The following is a 22,511-nucleotide window of genomic DNA, read 5'->3' on the forward strand; positions in this document are numbered from 1 at the left end:
GCTTTTTAAAAATGTATTTGTTATTTTTACTAAACGTAAAGAACTAAGTAAGGAAAGGAAAGACTCCAAATAATAAAGTGCTGCAAATTGCATCAAAGTTTTTATTTCTTTAAATATTTGTAATAGGTGTTCTGACTACTGAGCAGTACAATGGGTGGGAGTGTTTGTGCCACAAACGGGATCAGTTACTGAATATTGACCTCTCTCTCTCTTTCGCTCGCTCTCTCACTCCTACACGAGCATGCGCAGAGGCTCCGTTTCTCGGCGTTTCCGTGTTGTTTCGTGTGTCAGCAGATTGAGACGGCTCATCGCGGTTGGTAAGTCTCATACTGCGCTCCGGTACTTGGGTCGGTTCGCCTCGTCCCTCTCTGTCTGGCCCTGTAGCTACTTTAGCTGCCTATTTGTCGCTGTTGCTGCCGTTCACAGGGGCGCTCAGGGCGACGGGGAGAGACGCGGACCGCCGCCTCATTCCGCTGTTTGTTTCCTGAAAGAAGCTGTCGGGACACACTCATTTGGCGCGCTTCCGATCGCACCTTCATAATAAGAGCTTTTGCTGCAGAACAAAATCTTTACAGTCGTCTTTTTTTGCAATAAAAGTCCAGAAACCGCAATAGAGAGTTGGAAAAACCCGACAGGGGGACGTAATTAGACTTTATTTTTAAATCATGCTTTTCTTAAAAATAAAAGGCAGAATTGAAAACAAAAATATTCTATCAAAATAAACTCCTAAAGTTTTTTTGAGCTACATTTTGAGATCCAAACAATAATTATCAGTAAACCTAACGAGATCTGTGTAGATTTATAGAACAGGACAAGTACACCTCGAGTGCTTTCATAACTTTAACTTTACTTTGTACATTTTAAACAGAATGTGTTATAAGCTAACTGAGTCACATATAACAATTTAATCAAAGGTACAGCGGCTACAGAGAGATTGTTTTACTCTGTATATTAAGAATAAATATAACTGAGTATGCTCACTCAGTTATATTTACTCACTCAGTATTTCAGTACTTTGACCATTTCAAACTGATGTATACATGAAAATACTCCCTTAGATGAAAAATAATTAATATCTTATAGTTATTATATAAGATTAATTAATATCTTCAATATATTATCTGTTACATTTATATTTCTGACAGCCACACATGTTTTTGAGAATCTGACGGGTTTCATTTTGTCAGAGGTGATGCAGTTGCCCCCAAATACATGTAGGATTTTATTTTGAAGGTGAATGTGTGTTGACTTCCTGTGTGTTTTAATGGCGTTGCTTCCTGCCATGATAAAGATGATGACAAGTGTAGTCACAATGTTTTTGTCAAAAATCATTGACAATTAGCTCATTGGTGATTTAGTTGATTCAGAGTCAAAATGCTGGTGTTGATGTTGAGGTTTTTGTAGTTGATGTTATAGCTGTTGTGTGAGTTTGGAGTTTAGATCATATGTTTGTCTCTGTGCTCCTTTAAAAGACTATTCTAATCTTAAATCTTTCACTTTTTATTTGCTGAAACTGAAAATCTAACGTGACTATGAAAAAGTTCATACATTTAATCCACTTGCACTTGACAGTGCAAGTGGATTAACATTTATAAATATTAATGATTTTAGTTTTTTGGATGCAAGATATATTTTGTTTTACTTCATACAGTACTGTGCAAAAGTCGTGAACCACACCTATTTACTTTATATTTTGCTGGGAAAATGGGGGAAAAGGTGCAGCAATTTATTCAGATGTGCAAACATAAATGGAAATACAGTGTATAAGGCAAACACAGAGTTTATACTTTTCTATGAGCTTTTCACCTTTATTTTTCAACACAGCTTGAACTGTCTTAGGCAGCTTTCTTTAGTAAGTCTTCAGGAATAGTATTTTAGGCTTCTTGAAGAACATTCCAAAGTTGTTATTTAGATTTTCTGCAGCTTTAATCTCGTCCTTTTTGCACTTGCATCACATTTTTAGTTAGATTTTTTTGTTCTTTATAGATATTTAATAACAATTTTATCATCATTTGATAACGTCTCTGATTAGAATAGGTGACCTATGACTTATGACATAGCTCTTTTTATGTGACTGAGCCTGAAGCAGAAACACTGGGTAACAGAGTAAAGTGGTACTGTGAAACATTTAGGTGATCTTCACAAACTGGAGACATCATATTTTATTGTTTATTTTGGAGAGCAGTTGTCCTTACCTTAATAGATCATTAACGAATAGTAATTTTTGCAGATGTGTTGCTGTCACTCCTTTTCATCTCGTTGAGGATTATGTGTTGTGTTCTTGGTGTGATTTTTGCTGCACCCACTTGGATTATTAAGTATGTACTGAATGATTTATTCATTGATTACCTGACTGGTTCAGATAATAAACTGCTAGAACTTTAACTGAACAACATCAGTTCAAACTTTACTTCTGTGTTTGTTTTTCTGTTTGAGCAGATAGGAACCAAAGAAGAAGACAAGAGATGAAGAGCAAAATCAGCAGCGCTCAAGGTAACACACTCAGCTCCTGACTCACCTGGGTAAACTCTTTCTGTAAAATCCACCGTTGTTAGAGTTAAGATTGCATTTTAGTCAGATGCTAAAGGTTTATTTTACAACTCCTGCAAAACCTGTGGACTTACTACACTTGAAGGATCCCAATTCAGCCTTTTTTTTTTTACTGTGCAGTAGATAAAAAAGCACAGATGTTAATAGTTGAACGTTCTGGGTTCATGAAACATAACTCAAACAAGTTAGATTACTTTCTTGAATGTCACATTTTCAGATTGTGTAAAATATTATTATTATTATTATTATTATTATTATTATTATTGTTCATCAAGATGGTTCCAACTTTATTAACGAGTTGTTAGCAGATCAGCTTTGTTTTCATGGATCTTTTTTCACTTTCCAGTTGATGTCACAGATGTGAGTCTTATCTAAAGAAAAGCTTTCACACTCTTTGCTGTGTAGCAAGATCACTTCTTATCCTGAAACTTAATGATCATCAGACCTACTTATTCCTAACCAATGAGAACATTTCTTTCAGGGTTTTTTACAATTCTGTTCCAGATATTCACTGTTGTTTGTGTCCACTTTCATTTGTTTTGATGTACATAATCTTTTCCTATTGTTTAAACTGACAGTTCACCTGCTAGGACCCAGATCCCTTTCAGTCTGCAAGGTGTAACAATTTGTGAATGTCTGCAAACTGTTTTACATATTTGTGCAGGCATTTGTGATATATAACAGCTTGGTACACGATTGTGGTATATCGTATTATAGTAAGATGATGAATATATGTGTAGCTTATGTATTTATATATGTCTATATGTACATTTAATGTATGTCGCCCATATTTAAATTAATATTCACTAGAGTTTGTATCCATGTATTTGTATCGATGTAGGCCTGACAAAAACTGCTCAAAAGATGCTAGTAGTAAACAAAAACTGTATTGATGAGCATATGCAGGGTGCCATAGCTTCTTAGACTGTTAAAAGATTAGCTTTTAATTAATAAGTAATTAACAGTTCTTATAAAAATGGATTACAGTTTATCTTTATAATAACGTTTGACTTTTGCACTAATAACTTATTAATTAAAATCTTGGCATTTTCATTAATATGTTATTGAGCTATTGAGAAAGCATTCAACTTAACATTAAACATTAGAAGAGTCACTGTCAGTGTGTGTTGCCCTTAAAGAAAATACCTCATTGCCATATATAGGATGTTAAACATTGTCATGTTTACAGAGCCACACAACCTTGTATTGGTCGTGTGTGTGTCTGTGTGTGTATATATATGTATATATATACACATGCAGACACACGTGTATGCAGTGGTGTGAAAAAGTGTTTGTCACACTTAAATGCTCATCAAATAGATTTAAATATTAGACAAAAATAACACAAGGAAACATAAAATGCAGTATCTAAATGTAGGTGTTATTTCTCTATATACATATATATAAATATACATGGTGGTATGAAAAAGTGTTTGCCCCCTTCGGGATTTTTGTATGTTTGTCACACTTAAATGTTTCAGATCATCAAACAGATGTACTTTTAGACAAAAATAACAAAAGTAAACACAAAATGCAGTTTCTTTAATGAAAGTGTTCATTTTCAAGGGGAAAAAATTCCAAACTTACATGGCCCTGTGTGAAAAAATGTTTCCGGCCTCAGGACCTGAAAGACTTGCTGTGGTAAATGAAACAGTGATTTCTGCTGTCTATCAAAACAACATAAAGGAGAATGTTGGGACATCTGTTCATGACCTGAAGCTTAGACGCTGTTGGGTACTGCAGCACAAATTAACCAAAACGTACCAGCAAGTCCACCTCTGAATAGCTTAAGAAAAACAAAACGAGTGGCCTATCCTGACCTAAATCCAATTGAGATGCTGTGTGTGTATATATATATATATATATATATATACACACATTTATTTTTGCGAGGTTGCCTGCTTTTGGCCTTCAGTGACTTCAGCAGGTATGTCACAGCTGTTACTGAAGCAGAAATGAAACAGAGTAATTGGAGCAGTGATGTGATTATCTGTGATCCTCAGTGAATGTGAAGAGGCGGTCCTGGTCCTGGCAGCAGTACCTAACTGAGCAGAAGGCTGAAGCTGCTCCGCTCACAGTCTTTACCGAGGTAACTATCTACCTCACTCTCTGCCTCCTGTCCATTGCCAATTTAGAATCACTAATAAAGCTAATGTACATGTCTTTAGACTGTGAGAGGAAGCCAGAGCAAAGAGGAGGGAGAAAGAGGGAGAATGTGCTGTTTTTGGGACAGCAGCAACAACAGCGTCAACTTCATTCCATTAACTCAGGCAATACTACACGTAAAAACAATTAGAGAACACTGACAAATTAAATAGCACAGTGGGGAATTTAACAGACCGAGAGGATGTTATTGGCTGCTACTAAAACAGATAAAATAACATTACAGAGCCAAAACATCTAAAACAATTGAAGCTGGAGCTGTAAACATACACCAAGAACCTACAGACTGCTGAAACAGAAGTCAGTCTCTCAAAAAGCATTGACAGAAAACTGGATCTATTAATACTAATACATGAAAAATGCAAAGAATTCTGCAATAATCTAGAATTTCCACGGATCCAAATTCAAATCGTAGAAAATCCAAGTATTACTGTAGTCAACTGTTGAACCTTTAACTGAACAAACTGAAACTGTCAATAAGAAAACTTGCAAATTAAGTTAACCGTGTTGTAATTCCTAATACACAGCATGAGAGACCAGCTGATAATTGCTAGAATACCTGAACGCAACTGAAAATTCAAAATAAAAAAAACAATCACCAGAAAATCCATCCATCCTTTTTCTTCTTCTTTTCCTCATCAGGGAGAGCCTGGAACCTATCCCAGCTAACATAGGGCAAGAAGCAGGGTACACCCTGGACAGATCGCAGGTCTGTCGCAGGGCTAACACAGAGAGAGAGGCTGTGGGAGGAAGCCAGGGAAAACACAGTGTGCAACACACTGTTGCACTGGTGCGCCTAACGTTTTTTATTAGGAGCACCCAAATTTTTCAACTGCATTGCTTAACACTGCAGTTTTACATGTTCACTTGTTTTTGAAAATTGCTGTCCAAACAGACAATATTGATGTGTAAAGGATTTACTAACAATCTTGTCAGCACAAAGTTCTTTATTTGGAGTACAGATCTACAAGAGAAACAAGTTACTGAAAAAGTGCTTGTGCTTAAAGTGCTTCACTGAGCTGAAATTTAAACTTATAACATCTCAAAATATGTTAAATAAAAAGACAATCTAAATTAGAAGTGCCTCAAAGTGTCTCAGTCTTCAAACCTAACCTCTGAATATCTGAACAGCTCGATATCTTATCTATAAACTGGGCATACACCACATCATTTCTGTACGTGGGGTTTATGTTCAAGCCCTTTTTCTTGTGAAGAAAAACGGTTTGAACGTATTTCAGACTTGAACTTAGTGAACGGAACTTCTTCTTTGGGAGTATCGTAGGCAATGTTAAACGTAATCATTATCTCGGTCTCCTCTGACGACCTGTTTGCTGCTGCCTGCAGTGCATTTATCGCGGCGTATAATGTGTTGTCTGGATACACTGTGCTTTTTCAGCATTTCAATTTGAAACGTATTAGCACCAGTCACAAATGCAGTATTGCCGGCCATGGTCTTTCCACAATCACCACAGTAAATACAGTGCATCATGTTGTCAGCTTTACTGTATCTCAGCCAGGGAAACTGGCTCTCTTCGGAGTCGATGGTATGTGGCTCGTTATCTGATGCTGTCTCCGGACCAGTGCTCGACATAACCTGAGAGGCTGATGGCTCCGTGTCAGAGCACTGGCTATGAATTTCGAACGGATCAGGGTTTAACTTAACGAAAACGTTATCAATTGTTCTTTTCATCTTTTCTTATTACCCACAGCTACATCCACTTCTATTGGGCCTAGGCTGCTCAACTCTCTCTATCTGCCTACACTTTCAAACGCACACACGTGTAGGCCTACAGGAATATCTGGACCACGGCCAATCAGAGTCCTGCCCTTGACTATCTCTGATTGGTTTAGACCACGATATCAGCATAATGTGTGTCTGTTGTTGACCACACAGAGACACACATTTTTTTTTTCGAATGGCTGGTCGCACTAGTGTGACCTAGGATTTTCTTTTGTTGCACGATTGACAGATTAGGTCGCATGTGCGACCAAATTGGTTGCACGTGGCCCAGCCCAGGTGATGGAGGTGAACTGAAGACCTTCTTGCTGTGAGGCAACACTGTTAACCACTGCACCATTGTGCTGCCAATCCCCAGCCAATACTTTAAGTGACAACCTTTTTTGTCTTTGGCTCAAAGATCCACCGAATGCCCCACCACCCTCTAGCTACAAAAACACACTCAACCTTTTAGCCTTTTTATAGACTTAACAGTTCCAAGGTGTTTGATTTGTTCAAATCCACAGTCTCACTGCACTCACATAAACATTTTCCCCTTTAACATATAAATCTAAAATTAGAATTATAAATAATAGATTTGGGTATTAGTCTTTCAGGTATAGATAGGGTTCCAAAAATAGGGAAAATAAAAAAGATGTATTTCCTGCTGAAAACCCAGCGTGATTTTGCACTGCAGTCTGCATCACTGTAACTGCTGGAACTCAAACACAAAATGTTAAAGAACAATTTTTATCTTTAAATAATGGTTAGCAAGTTTGTTATGCTGTCTGAATTGTTGTGCAAATACTTTAACTATCTTTAAAGTATTTAAAAGTAAAAAAAGAAAACATCTGTCTGATCTCTGCCTGACTCTCTCTGACCTGTTTCTGTCTCTTTTACCTGACTCTCAGTCCCAGACCTTTCCTAGTAGAAAAACTGGTTTTAAAGTTGGGATGAAGTTGGAAGGCATTGACCCAATGCACCCCTCCATGTTTTGTGTGGTGACCATTGCAGAGGTAAAATTGTCACTCACATCCACATACGCATTCCTGTTTGGATCTAGTCTCATTGGCCTCCTGTCTCTATCAGGCGATTGGCTGTCGGCTACGCCTTCATATTGATGGGTACTCAGAGTGTTATGACTTCTGGGTAAATGCAGATTCACCCAATATTAGACCGTCAGGCTGGTGTAAAGAGCACAACCACAAGCTTCATCCACCTAAAGGTAAAAAACAAGTGGACCAGTCCCTTCAGAGGTAACTACATGGCATGGGTTATAACACCTGTCTGTTTGTCTGCAGGTCACAGTGAGACAGAGTTTGACTGGCAGCAGTACCTTCAGTCCACAGACTCTCAGTCTGCACCAGCAGCCCTGTTCACATGTTGCACTGGAGTCAGTATACAGTCTGTCTGTTGAACCTTTCTGTTCACCTATTGCACTGCAGTCAAGATACTCTTGTCTGTCTGACCCACGTATCTGTCTATCCCCTGCCTGTCTTTTAGGGATGTGGGTTCAGGGTGGGGATGAAATTGGAGGCAGTCGACAGAAAGAATCCTGGACTTGTCTGTGTCGCCTCTGTTGCTGATGTCATTGATGACTGCTTCCTTGTTCACTTTGACAACTGGGATGACACATATGATTACTGGTGAGACAGAAGGACGACAGACTTTTTCTGTTTTCAGTATTTTTAGGTTGTAGTGTTGGAGCTGTTTCACTTGATATATATTATTTAACGTGTTTTAAACCGGGTATATGGATTGATGGTTGTACTGATCCACCAGGTGTGACAGTAGCAGTCCATACATCCATCCGGTGGGCTGGTGTGAAGAACAGGGACGACCTCTTACTGCGCCACAGGGTATGCAGTCCTTCTGAACTCTATGCTTACAAACTTACATTACCATAGAATGACAGGCAAATAACAAACACACTCACACATCGATACCCAGCATCCAGACTGATGGCGAAACAACTAGTAGCTCAGTGTTCCAAAATTCGAAAGAAGGAACAGCTCTGACAGCTAGGGATTGACAAGGTGCAACACAAATGCTACGGCAAAGGGGAGCCTGGACGCCAGGTCGGGTACCTGAGATTGGGTACTAAGCCCCAAGTGTAATGGAGGAAGGAAGCGGTGAGTTCAGGAGGAACTGACCTGAAAGATAGGATCACGGTGAAGCTTGAAACCTGGACACTCCGTAGCCTGTTACCAAGATTATGTGAAGTACTCTCGGAACCCTCTGAAGATCTACTAGGTGATGTGAATGCAGCACCTACCGCGACCAATACTGAGACCAACCAGCTGATCTGCACTCTGGTAACAGTGATCAGTGAGATGCTAAGTTACCATTTGAATAGCCAAAAAAAGCAGTACCCTCGATGGAGAAGGAGACTAGGGGCCAAGATCAAGGTAGCACGGAGCGAGGTTGACCAACTATCGGAAGCAGAACCATCCAAGGTGTACTCTCAGTGGCAGGGGAACAACATGAGAACAGCATCACCAAGGTTGGAGACTGAGCAATACTGGAAGAGCATATGGGAGAAGGACAAAGCACAAATGAACCAGCTGCTAATTGATGACACACCCTATACAGTAATTTAAACACATAATAATTTTCCATATAGTATTCCTCTGTAAAACTCTGTAGTACTTTATTTTGCAGGTCACCCCAACCCTGAAAACTTTGTTTGGGAGGAATACCTTCAGGAGACCGGTTCTACTGCTGCTCCTATTTCAGCCTTTACCCTGGTGAGGATTGAGGAGGCTCATGCAAACATGAAGCCAATCAGGAAGCTGTTTCTGGTAACTTAGAGCTTTCCCTGTACTTTTGTCCAACAGAGAGCGCCACATGGTTTCCAGGTGAACCATAAGCTTGAGGCAGTTGACAGGAGAAACCCTATGCTAATACGCGTTGCCACAGTAACAGACACAGAGGACTACAGGGTGAAGGTAATGTGTATCTGTGTGTGTGATGTAGTGATAATCGTTAACTTGTCTACCATTTTGGACATGTGACAGAATATAGGACTTAGTGAATAAGGCTCCAGTCACAGAGACCAGACCAGAATGTCTGACAACAACCAGTCATGAGAAAAATAAGTATTCCTTGACTTGTTGTAAGTGGTTGCTGGAGGTTGAATTACTGTGAAAACAGTTGCTAAATTCAAGTGAACCAGGCTTATAAACCAGTCATATAACCCCCCTGTTAAAACACAGATTTTATCTTCTCCATTTTCAGTTTGTGTTGCATTTTTTCAAGTGGTACTATTGCTTGGCTAGCAGTTAATATTTGCATGAAAAACTACAGATGACCGTCCAGAAAAGTTTATGCATCAAGATGCAGGCAAACTGGCAATTTGCTAACACCAAGAGCAATCGCTATTAGGTTTTTGCTGCAGTACTTTCTTTGTACCCAATTTCACCCAGAAGTAGCCAGCAACCTCCCAGAACCACTGGCAGCCAGTCAGGGAGTACACATTTTTCCCTAGCACACATCCAATACAGCAAGCACCTCTCACGCCCATGACGTGACATGAGATACCTCAATAGTCAAGTCTGCACGTTTGATGAGTATTTAACGAGGTGTGTATCTACAGATTCATTACGATGGGTGGTCGACACAGTTCGATGTGTGGTGTGACAGCGACCTCTGCGACCTGCATCCTGTTGGCTGGTGTCAGCGCACTGGACATCCACTGGAACCCCCCCCAGGTCAGACATACAGGTCAGAGAGAGACAGACTAGTCAGACAGACAGGTCAGACAGTGTTACAGTTCAGAAGGAAAGTTATAGCAGGACAGATTCACTCATTGTTATCATGTGTGTGAGACAGGTTTGTCCCACCTGCCCTCCCCCTCTCAGGGAGTATGTCCTACTGCAGGCTGCAGAGGAGTCGGACACATCAAAGGAGCCAAATACACTGGACACCACAGGTACCTGTCTCATACAAAACACTACAGTTAATTCCCTTACATATACATATACAATACCTCATGCAACCATCGCAGGAACATTTACCCTTTTAAGTGTGACAGAAACCGGTCTCACAAACCACAGATACCTGTTACACAAAGAAATCGCAAGTACCTTTCTCACCCGCCCCACAGATCCCTGACCCAAAATTTGATAGATAACGATAGAACTCGTACAATCAGACGGGAGTGTCGCAGAGCTGAACACAGGTCAAAGAAGGACAAGTTCCAGGTGTCAGTTCAAATCTTAAAAGACCATCTTTAACACTGCACTGCTTAAAGACTTTATCGAGAATTATTGCATCTGACTGTCATAACCCACGTAAGACCATTGACTCTGTTCCTGATGCCTCACAGTCTTTCTGTTTGGAAGCCTCGTCTGATATGTGCAATACATTTCTGTACTTTTTTCATTGATAAATTTTAGACCCATTGCTTTTCTCACTTTATTTCCTTCCTTTGGGATCCATTTTTAGAAAGCATACCTTTAAGGAGAAGGATCTCAATTACACCACTTATTGAATGTCTTGCTGAAAATTAAAGCTCAGATAGCCTTGAACTGTTTGCATTTGAATGAGAAGAAGACTGAAATGTTGGGTTTTAGACCCAGCAGCTACTGTGACAGTAATACACGTGTCAGTTGGATTACTGTCACACACTTTTGTGTTGGACTTAGCCAGTTCTGTCACGCCTCCAGCTTGTTCAAAATACTGCGTACCTGCCTATGACTAAATACAGAGGAGTCATATTTCTGTAATGCTTGTGCTTGCTGACTTGTTTTGCTGAGTTGTTTCTGTTGTTGGTGATTCGTGTTTGCTTGGTTGTAATTTCTCGGTGTTTGTGTTTCTCTTTTGTTAAATGTTTGTCTAACTCTGTCACCTAGTGCCTTTGGCTGTCCATATTCTGACATTAACATGCGTAAGGAGATGGTGCTTCCTGATAGGCTGGGCGGAGAACGAGTCATAACCCTCATACCTGTCACCGTGCGCCAGCATGACAACCAGTCAGACAGGTAACTGTAGACTGGTGGAGAAAATGCTTTTGTTGTGGATCTTGTACTGTTAAATCTGAGAATAGAGCTTCTCCGAGCATGTAAACAAACATAGAATGGGAAATGACGTCTACAGTAAGAGGATCTCTGTTATTTCTATTATTCCAGAAGAATAACAGCCGGTCATTATTTTGTCCTGCAAATAATTCTGAAAAACAAGTGGTGTTTACATGGTATCTGTTTCTCTCTGTGTTAAACAGCACGAGCTTTCAGAAGGCAGAACCCAGAGACGAGGAGCTGCTGGTTCCTCTTGGCAAGAGAAGAAGGCTGACAGACAGGTGAGAGTGAGAAGATGAGGCAAGATTATGTTTGCCTGTTAAGTGTTTGTAAGAGAAGTGGCCCTAAAATTAGCCCATAATCAGGGACATTACTCAGACATATCTCTATCTCCTACTGCCTGTCGCACTCTGTCACCTAACTGAGTGTGGCAAGGCTCATCAGATTTGTTATTATTATTATTATTATTGAGTGTGCCAGTAATTGTGTGTGTGATATAACTGATGCACACAACTATTTGTCAGGTTTATAACTATTGAATTTGCCAGTGCAGTAGCATTGAGACACACTGTTTATTATTCGTCAGATTTATTATAGTTATTATAGTTTTGACACAGTTTCTCTTCACATCTTTGTTTTTCCTCGCACATCTGTCCTGCAGTATGGTCCACGATTGGCTATCGAGATGGAATAATGTTTTGCCCACCAGAGTAGCAAGTTGGTCACGTGACTGAAAACTATGAATAGCACTGAGACACACTATATATTATTTGTCAGATTTCTTATTCTCATCATTAACTGTGCTAATGGAATCGCATCGAGCCACACAATTATAAATCAGGTTTATTAGACTATTCAGCCCCTATTTCCAGCTGTCTCTTTATCTGGCTTTTAAAATTTTCCGCAGATGAGTCTGTGCACTCACAAAATCAGGGAGGCACACAGACATCCGCACGGACTCTGATGCTCACTATGTGATAATGAAATTTATGTCACTCTAACCTGAGTGGACCCTAGCAGGGTTGCAGACATAGAAAGTATAATCCCAGTCTTATGATTGATACAAAGAGCCAGATTACCTAAATGAGGCGAAATAGCATGTGAGTACATTCCCCAAATAGCACTGGTGTGAGTAGTTTTATGGGTGATTTACAAAAGTTTGAGTTGGACATGCCCAATCTCACAAGATCCTTGTAATCTAGTGCTATTTCACAAACCAATAAATGCTGTTTAATTGCAGGTAATTTATTAAAGGGACAGGTGCAGTTTGTTACATTGTAGTCAGAAGAACATGTACATGTATAAAGGTTATACATGTGGACATTAAATGTAGGCCTACGGTGACAGTTTTGTTGGATTTGTTTAGTGAAAAAAGTGAATTTGAGAGATTTCATGAGGGAGTTGTGCGTGTGTACATTTGTGATCTATATATTATATATTGTCATAATGCATGCAGCTGAATTTGTGTAGGCCTGCAAATAAAAAATGTACTGCAGCTCATGAGTTTAGAAACCTCACTTTCTTGTGGGGTTCCGCAGGGGTCCATTCTTGGCCCAGTCCTTTTTTTGATTTATATGCTCCCAATGGGCTCAATTAAAAAAAAAAAATCTCATGTCATTGTTATGCAGACGACTCACAGATTTACCTGCCACTGAAATCTAAATCTGTGTGTCCTCTGAAGGTTTTTTTAGATTGTTTGAAAGAAGTTAAGGCATGGATGGCTTTAAACTCTCTTAATTTAAATGAACAAAAAACAGAGGTCATTACGTTTGGTCCCTGTGACCACTACGACTTTGGCCCTTTAGAAATTTATAAAAAAAAGAAAACCTTTTGCAAGGAACCTAGGAGTGATTTTTGACACGAATTATAATAATAATAATGAACTTTATTTATAAAGCACACTTAAAAACCAAGGGTATACCAAGGTGCTTAACAAGTAACATAGAGAATAAAAGAAAGGTAAATAGAAATAGCAAGCAAGTACTAGGTATGCAAGCAGATCACTGTCACTGATACATAGGAGAAGCGGCAGATACATATCAAACAAAGAATTAAAATAAGCATAAAAGTACATAATGTAAAATCCTAAGTCAAATGTTAACTAGAAGGAAAATTGCAATAATCCAACCTGGAGGTCATAAAAGCGTGAATAAGCTTCTCCAGGTCCTCATGTGGAACATAATGCCTAGCCTTAGAGATATGGCGCAGTTGGTGGAAGCTAGATCTCGGTACAGCAGACAGGGTATCGAGTTTGAGCGAGCTATCCAGCAATACACCTAACTGACATAGTCAAAAGAAGAGCTAGCAAAGGGACCCAAAGCTGCACGAAGTTGGACACGAGGGATATTACTGTCGAACACGATGATCTCAGTCTTCTTATTGTTTAAGAATTACTCAGGAACCATTCTTTGACCTCACGCATGCATTCTCGAAAGTAATGCAGAGACACAACAAGGTCATCAGTAAGTTCAAAATAGATCTGTATGTAATCGGCGTAAAAGTGAAAGGTGATATTGTATAGGGCTGGGCCATATTATACCGTTCACGATAATACCGGTACAATGTTAGACAACAATAAGAAAATGAAATATTGCGATAGAATATGGGTAAAACGCGCATGCGCAGTGCCTTTGTTTTCATACGCACATGGCCGATTGTTGAGTGAAACGGATGAACCAGAATTGGTTTGTAAAAATGGTGCAAGTTCAACAAAGCACATTTTTTTGTAGAACATGCTAGCGGGCCGTCGTTATTGCCGTATTTGTCGGACTAAGGTGCTCGTAAATCTGGGAGTAATCTGGGTCCTAAACTCCGTCCCTCTCAGGTCCCAAAGTCAAGCGAACACACAGCATCACTGAGAGTTAAAAACTGTCTAAATTCTTTCATCTTTAATAAAACGATCAGCATTGCTGCTTTACCAGGTGTAACTATGAAGTATAACATCCAGGCATCCATGAAAACAGAATTTATTACATTTAACGGAGTTAGAAGTTAGCAGGAAGCTAGCGGATGTTAGCTCGCTAGTTTCGCTAGTTACCTAAGCATGATGTAGCATGTTCTGACTGAGAGATTTCTGAAAACATTCAAACGTACAGCTCTGCTATCACTTCCAACATAAATGAAGACAGAAAACTAAACAGCAGTGACGTTTGTAGGATTACTGATGTTGGGCTAGCTGGTATATAATGATGTGCTACGTGATCGCTAGCGACACAGCTATGTTAGCATAACATAAACAGTGAAGCTGGAGGATTTAAGCTAACACTTTTCCCCTCGATAAAAGTTAACGTGAGGGTTCCTGATGGTTAGGGACAAATGCAATCGCATGGCAGGATGCTGTAAACGGACCAAACTTCAGTCAGGAGAACAATTGAGATAATCCATCCACAATACGAGGTTAGTCATTAATATACTGCAACAACATGGGAAGAATGAGTTGAATAAAGTTTGATTTATCTGACTGTTTTGCTTAATGTGTCTTATAATCCCGTGCACCTTATGGCCCGAAAAATACATATTTGACTTTTTTATTTGGCACAAAGCAGTTTAATGTTGCAAAGCACCTCTTTTTATCTTCAGTGGATATTATACATGGTTATGCTGAGGATATGTCAGCCCATTTCTACTGGAAATGCCTTTTGGTTAAACTTTCAGCAAGGAATTTGCATTTGCACTGTTAAATTTTTATATGGCTTTAATGCATATAAAAAACAGCTGCTTGTTTAAGTTAAAATAAATGGATGGGGTTAGTAAAGTTGTGGAGTTGTATTTTGTCTCGCATCAATTATATCGTCAGTTATATTGTTATCGCAAATTTTCAAATATTTTTGGCCATATCGCCCTGCTCTAATATTGTATTTTCAAAGATTGCGCCTAAAGGGAGCAAATACAATGAAAAAGAATAGGGCCTAAAACTGTTCCTTGAGGCACACTGCAACAGGCCAGTGCAGAGGAAGAGAAGGTGCCCAAGTTAACCAAAAAGGACCTGTCAGCGAGGTATGATTTAAACCAGTCAAGGGCAGTGCCTCTGTGGGTATCACAGTGTGCTCAAGTCTTAATAATAAGATGTTATGGTCCACCATATCAAAAGCCGAAGAGAGGTCCAATAAAACAGGGACCATAGAGCGTCCAGTATCAGTAATTACAAGAATATCATTAAGAACTCTGTTTATCAATGGTTGATAAACAGATCAATGCTGTAATCAAAACCAGTTTCTTTCATCTCTGGCTACTAACAAAAGTGAAGCCATTCCTCTGTTCCAGAGACTTTGAGAGAGCTATTCGACTTTTGTAATAGTCTTTACTCAGGTGTTAGTCTGTCATCAGTTAGCTAACTTCAGCTGGTCCAAAAGGCTTCAGGCTTCAGGGTTACTAACTGGCACACGCAAGTGAGACCACACATCCCTCATACTAGGATCCTTACACTGGCTGCCAGTTAGTTTTCGAATTGATTTTAAGATTTATTATTTGTTTTTAAGGTATTGCACAGGTTAGCACCCTCATACCTTTCTGATCTTTTGAACTGGTACAGTCCTGCAAGATCATTGAGGTCTGCAGATCAAATGCTCCAAATGCTCCAGATTAAAGCCCAGAGGAGATCGAGCCTTTGCTGTGACTGCCCCTTCACATCAGGACCTCCCCAACATTAGACACTTTCAAATCCTGTCTGAAAACCCACTTTTATTCCTTCGCGTTTAAATCAGAATGACTTTTTACTACTTTTATTTGTCTTATTTCTTACTCAAATCTTCCTATTTTATGCTTCTTTTTAAAATGTTGTCATGTCTTCCTATGCTTTTATCTCTTTTGATTATTTGAAATGTACAGCACTTTGGTCAACAGTTATTTTAAATGTGCTATATAAATAAAATTGACTTTGACTTTGAAAATGGTGTGCACTGCCCATGGTCCTGAAATTATGACAATTTTTGCTATACGTTATAGAATTTATTAACAAAACCAAACGGCACCTTCAATCTGTCGAATCAATTCCAAACATCAAAAGGAAAAATGTGCTGCTGTTCACACATCCCATGCCTGATGTCCACCAAGGCCTGATTACTTGCAGGATAGGTTCCTGTCTCCCCCCTGGTTTGTCCCTTCTTTAAGTACTTCACATCAACCCCTTTAACAGTAACATTTTGGCCACAAAGGCTACAGTAAAAAACACCAAAAATGGAAACGTTTGAAGAAGCTTTGTTTATGCTGGAATTCCATGTCTCCTTTTAGCTGAAAATTCCAGGTCATCTCTGAATTCACTGAGCAAATTTAGGATTAGGTGGCTTCGTACACTGTGTTTTTATCACATCTACATCTGGCATTGCAAATAAATTGTCACATGGTGTTCTCTCTGCGGTGCTACCTCTGCACATTAATAACTGCCACCATTCTAAAGATGCCATACTGCTTCTTTTATGAGTACTACTTTACAAACAGGAAGTGTTTAAATGTGTTGACCTTTCAAAATAAAATTCAATATATAATAAAATAACTTTTATAGTTGCCTCTTTCACACTGAAACACAAATTCAGCTTTCTAATTATTTTAGCATACATATAATTACAGCATGCATATAATTATTTCAACAAGTAATACATGACTTTCAAAATAAAAGCTCAACAATATTACAGTTAATTATCAGTGTTCATGAAAGTTCATGATATTTTTTTCTCTACAAATTATTGCCCTATGGCTGCCTCATTGACTTGATTTATGGTTATTGCTGTGTAAACAGGATGGCTGTAAATACTTTGGCCTTTTAAAATAATTTTGAGATTTCAAGCCTGAGTCACCTCTTTTTAGCTGGCTTTATTTGGGTTGTTTCAAAGTACCCACATTATGCTGCCAATACTTCTTCCAACCTCCAGAAAGGAATCCTTAGCTCCTGTTGGCTACTGATGATGCGCTGGCATAATAAAATTTCTTCAGGAACTTTCTCATTTTCAGAATAAAGTTCATATTTTGCAGTGTGTGTGGGTGATAGTTGAGTAGATGTTATATAAGATAGATTATATAACCTAAAAACACACTTGACCACATTCAAACAGTAAGGCTGGACTACTGTTATTCGTTATTATCAGGATGTCATAAAAACTCCCTGAAAAGCCTTCAGCTAATCCAAAATGCTGCAGCAAGAGTCCTGACAGGGACTAGAAAGAGAGAGCAGATTTCTCCTGTATTGGCTTCCCTTTATTGGCTCCCTGTTAAATTCAGAACTGACTTCAAAATCCTGCTCCTCACATACAAGGTCTTAAATAATCAGGCCCCATCTTATCTTAATGACCTTATAGTACCATATCACCCCATTAGAGCACTTAGCTTACAGACTGCAGGCTTATTTGCTGTTCCTAGAGTATTTAAAAGTAGAATGGGAGGCAGAGCCTTCAGTTTTCAGGCCCCTCTTTTGTGGAACCAGCTTCCAGTTTGGATTCAGAAGACAGACACTATCTCTACTTTCAAGATTAGACTTAAAACTTTCCTTTTTGCTAAAGCATATAGTTAGGGCTGGATCAGGTGACCCTGAATCCTCCCTTAGTTATGCTGCAATAGGTGTAGGGTGATGGTGGATTCCCATGATGCACTGGGTGTTTCTTCTTCAGTGACCTTTCTCACTTACTATGTGTTAATAGACCTCTCTGCATTGAATCATACTTGTAATTCAAGTTTCAAGCTTCCACAGCATGGCTTTTGTCCTGTCATCCTCCCCTCACCCCAACAGGTCGCGGCTTATGGCCGCCCCTCCCAGAGCCTGGTTCTGCTGGAGGTTTCTTCCTGTCAAAAGGGAGTTTTTCTTTCCCACTGTCGCCAAAGTGCTTACTCATATTGGCTCATATGATTGTTGGGTTTTTCTCTGTATGTATTATTGTAGGGTCTACCTTAGAGTATAAAACACCTTGAGGTGACTCTTGTTGTGATTTGGCGCTATATAAATAAGACTGAATTGAATTGAAGGTTTCCATCACTTTAGATGACTTAGAATAATTGGCTTAATAAGTTCTGTCTTGAGAACAGGGTGAGATCCCACAGTGAGTAAAACCTCTTCAAATACACAAGTGATTCTGAATATTTAAGTTTAATATAGACTCACAGTAGAGTGAAAATACAGTGGACTCACAGTAGAATGCTGTTTTATTTCCTTTGTTTTTTTCCACTCATAATGGTTGTTTTGTATTCTACTTTATGGCTAGAACCACTCGAATGCCCCAGCCAACCACATTCCTTCGTGTGAAACAGGAAGAGGAGGAGCCTCATCTCAGAGTCCTCAGCCCAGGTACTAAGTTGGGAGAGAGGGGAGGGTGGTGGTGGGCTGTTTAAAGTGGAGAGTTGCTCCTTCACTGTTCACTGTTCTGCATTATACTGCAGAATTCACCAAACCGCTGACGTCAGGTTTCAGAGAGACAACAGCAGCTAAACTACTGAATACAAACACAGATATTCATGTTTGAACTGCTGTATGCAGAAACATACTACAGACATAAGCAGTTTAAAGTGTAGCAGTACTCTAACATGTTCTGCAGTGTAACCTATCAATTTCTCCCTACACCCACAGTTGGTCTACCCCTAAAATTAGCCTCATATTATTATTATTATTATAATCAAGCTTAAAATGAGCCTGAAATTAGATTAAAATCAGCCTAAGCCTGTATAAAATGCAATCTGTCATTGATAATACCTGATTTTTATGTGTTGAACTTCTTCAGGTCAGGGTCAGTTAGCACACAGCTCCAGATGCATCAGCCCCTCTTTTTGAATGGGAGTTTACATATAAGACAGAAAGCAGATACATATGTTTCAGAAATAAAAGTGAGGTGTGACATATCTGCAGCTGCAGCATCACAGGATGTGTTCCAGCTGTTTTGTGGCATAAAAAAGGTGAAACTACAACGCTGCTGTTTGTGATGGTGGAAGCGGTCACTGACATATAAACTCATCCACACTCTGGAAACAACATTGCTCTCTTCACTGTTTCCATGGAAACAGCAGGCAGATAAGGTGGCTGTTTCTATGGAAACATTTCACCATGGTAGCTGCTGTTTTAGTTGTTCTCTGTGTGCTTAATCCTGTAAAGGACATCCGAGTCTTTCCAATTACCAATCGGCTGATTGATCAGGATCACGTGATGCCCATCTTAGTGTTTAGTGGTGAGACCTGCTGACTCTCCACATATTAAATAAGTTCATATTTGGTATGTGGCAGGTCTCGCAGTGTTTTACTGTGAAAAACAGTGTTTGTGGATGACGTCTCACCACATTAGTTTGTTTAAAATTGTTCTCACTGTTAATGGTTGTGTTTGTTTATGAAGCCACTGCTGTTTGGTACTAAGGTGTTGTCATTTTTGTTGTTGAGGTTTTGCCATGTGGTTGTCATTGACTGGTGTTTCTGACCTCTAGAATCCAGTCTGCAGGCCGCCCTCCACCAGTCTGTCTTCCTCTCAGCCATGTCAGCACAGCCCAGCCGCGACCTGTCACTATGCTGGGAGCAACACCGCAAATTGTTGCCAGGTGTCGCAGGAGTCCACGCTGAGACTGTCCAACACTGGAGCGTCCAACAGGTCAGAGAGCAAAAGAGATGCTGCAGCTATGTAGTTCACTAATAGTAAATAAGAGTGCTCATTCAATTTATTTGTATTAACGTACAGTGCGTTGCACACATTTTACTGACTGTATGTATGACAAATGGATTTTTTTCTCTCTTTCCCTCTAAGGTGTCAGATTTCATAGAGTCTCTCCCCGGCTGTGAGGAACAGGCCAAACAGTTCAGAGACGAGGTGAGATGACCGGACGAGATGATCTGGTGGTGTAGAGCTAATGACGTGACAGTGGCAATGATCTGATCTGTTCCTGCTTCTGTTCTAGCAAATTGATGGACGGGCCTTCCTCCTGCTCACCCAGCGGGACATCATCCGGATTATGTCAATCAAACTCGGCCCTGCCCTCAAGATCTACAATTCCATCCTGATGTTCAAACACGCTGAGGACAGAAGCCGATCACATGCTAAGGATAGGAGCCAATCACATGTTGAGCATACCAATACTTGACATTTGCAGCTCGTAACTGACCAAATCCAAACCTGATAGACCCCATTACCATGGCATCTACCCCTTATTCTCTGATCCGGACGAGCCATGTTTTCCATCCTGTTGTCACCTGAATTTGTTTGACGTTACAGTGACCTTTCTGTTGGCAGGTCCTGTGACGTCATTTCGACATTCAGTTACTGTCATCATTATCACTTCATGTGAAAACAACCAACCGTCACTTAGGGAAACTGCCCTTTGGATGGGGCACAGCTTTATTCAGGTGAACTAAAAACTGGAGGCAAAGCTTTAAGTGGGACTTACAACTTGTATGATCAGCAGTGGCAGTTCTGCCAGGAAACATGGCTGTGCTCAGTTGATTGTCTGAGATGTTCAAAAAAAAAATCTGCATCAAAACATCTTGAGATAGATTTCTCAGTTTTGTTATTTTATCTGTAAATCAGTCCTGGGAAGTAGTTTCACCGTGATCTGATCCAAGTTGCTTTATTTGATCATATTTACTTGTAATGTTAAGATATCAGGGAAAAAAATCAAAACACACATGTCAAATTAAAAAAGGCCCCTTCAGAACATTAAACAGACTTCGCTACTCAGAGTCAAGTCCTTTTATTTGTCCTCTAATGCAAACGTAAGTTATCAACAGATTTTTATTGTAAGAAAAGGGTTCTGTGAACAAAAAGTGTTGCATTGATTTTAGTAAAGCAGTGGTTCCACGAAAGAGAGTTAAAAACATGACAGAAATTATTCCTCACATGAAGAAAAGAAAAATTCAGACATTTATTTGAAACATTCACAACTGCATTTCGGTCTCACAGTGACAAAAGTCCGGTTTACTGAAAAGGTTTCCATAATTAACATGAGTCTCATCATTGTGTTGAGTGTGTAAAAATCAAAACCTGTAATTCCTAGAAAATCTTAAACATCATTACAGTGTTATGAGAAAACTCTCCTAATTACAGAATGGCATTAGAATTTCAAAAAAGAGAAAAATGAACATTCTAAAATAGTATTACACAAAATACATCAAATACATCATCAAAAGTCCCAAAATTACATAAACAGATATTATTCATGGAGATGTTTGCATAGGTCTCCAAAACTGGGTAAGTTGCATCTGCGTGCACACATAGCCCTAGAGACCAAAGGTCCATGTCCATTTGATTTTGGGGTGAACTTTATTAGACTTCTTCTTGACTTCGCAGTGTCTTGATGAGATGCAACGCCATGCTGAGATGAACAAAACCATTGTCTTCATTCAGGCCTCATCAGTCAGCAGATTTCTACCATGATCACAGTACTATGTGCTCTCTCCTCATTACATTACTAATCTTGTTAACTTTTAACATCATCCTGCCACCTCTGCTGGGATCTGTCAGGTTGTGGAAATGTGTAATTGGCTGCGTCTCTTAAACAATCAATAAAATAACTGTTCAATAACCCTGAATTTTCAGAAGAAATTTTTTAACTTTGGAATAATTGCAAAGTCTATATTTATAATTTTATTCTCTCGTGTTACAGTCTGTTTTGTTATCTACCGTGTTTGTATAGAGTTTTATTTTAGAGTAACCATAGATCTATAGATTTGTACTTCAGTTCGTCTCGCTTCTCTCTGACCTCTTCTCCTCTGTGATGGCGCAGCAGGGGCAGGAGCTGAGCTGTAGACCTTAACTCAGATCAGCATATCCTGGCCTGCAGTGGTCTGTTGCACACTTTGAGTTTGCAAATTCTAGTTTACACAACAGCTTTCCTCAGGTTTTCACTGTAACAGGTCCAGGCGGGTATTTTCATGTTTCCAACAGTGGGCTGATATTAGGGCCTTTGTCTAACTTCTCTTTGCTGTTTGTCAGTATTTGTTGAGACCAATAAAGCTTCTGATCTGGTCTGTGTGCTGTGATCTCTCATTTGCACAAGGAAGAACCCATATATATATATTTCAGCAAGTTGCGTTTTCGTCATCTTTCACTGATTGACTTTGTAGGAGTAGAGCTCCTTAAATCCTGTATCCAGCAAGAACAGGAAAACACT

General features: G+C 39.5%; 2 protein-coding genes across 3 annotated transcripts in view; both read left to right on the forward strand.

The window, feature by feature from the left end:
• The first annotated feature begins 207 nt into the window (after positions 1 to 207).
• LOC120743429 (lethal(3)malignant brain tumor-like protein 4) lies at positions 208 to 22,368 on the forward strand. 2 transcript variants are annotated; one of them, XM_040047070.1, is made up of 19 exons: positions 251 to 317; positions 2,231 to 2,318; positions 2,440 to 2,493; positions 4,554 to 4,639; positions 7,342 to 7,446; positions 7,520 to 7,655; positions 7,732 to 7,823; positions 7,934 to 8,076; positions 8,213 to 8,289; positions 9,092 to 9,177; positions 9,268 to 9,378; positions 10,026 to 10,140; positions 10,262 to 10,361; positions 11,284 to 11,412; positions 11,652 to 11,729; positions 18,636 to 18,718; positions 19,839 to 19,999; positions 20,153 to 20,215; positions 20,304 to 22,368. In XM_040047070.1, the coding sequence occupies exons 3-19, from the start codon at positions 2,466 to 2,468 to the stop codon at positions 20,484 to 20,486; spliced, it is 1,776 nt and encodes a 591-aa protein (XP_039903004.1). In that variant the 5' UTR covers positions 251 to 317; positions 2,231 to 2,318; positions 2,440 to 2,465; the 3' UTR covers positions 20,487 to 22,368. The 2 variants fall into 2 exon arrangements, with proteins under 2 accessions (XP_039903003.1, XP_039903004.1); XM_040047069.1 differs by lacking the exon at positions 2,231 to 2,318 and having other exon boundaries at positions 208 to 317.
• Positions 22,355 to 22,511, forward strand: part of LOC120743428 (protein 4.1-like) — a 44,327-nt gene continuing 44,170 nt past the window's right edge. The window contains exon 1 of the mRNA XM_040047058.1: positions 22,355 to 22,365. The gene's annotated coding sequence lies outside the window, so the exon portion shown is untranslated. The remainder of the gene's footprint in view (positions 22,366 to 22,511) is intronic.

The sequence above is a fragment of the Simochromis diagramma genome, unplaced genomic scaffold, assembly GCF_900408965.1.
Source record: "Simochromis diagramma unplaced genomic scaffold, fSimDia1.1 OVJJ01000715.1, whole genome shotgun sequence".
Classification (NCBI taxonomy): Eukaryota; Metazoa; Chordata; class Actinopteri; order Cichliformes; family Cichlidae; genus Simochromis; species Simochromis diagramma.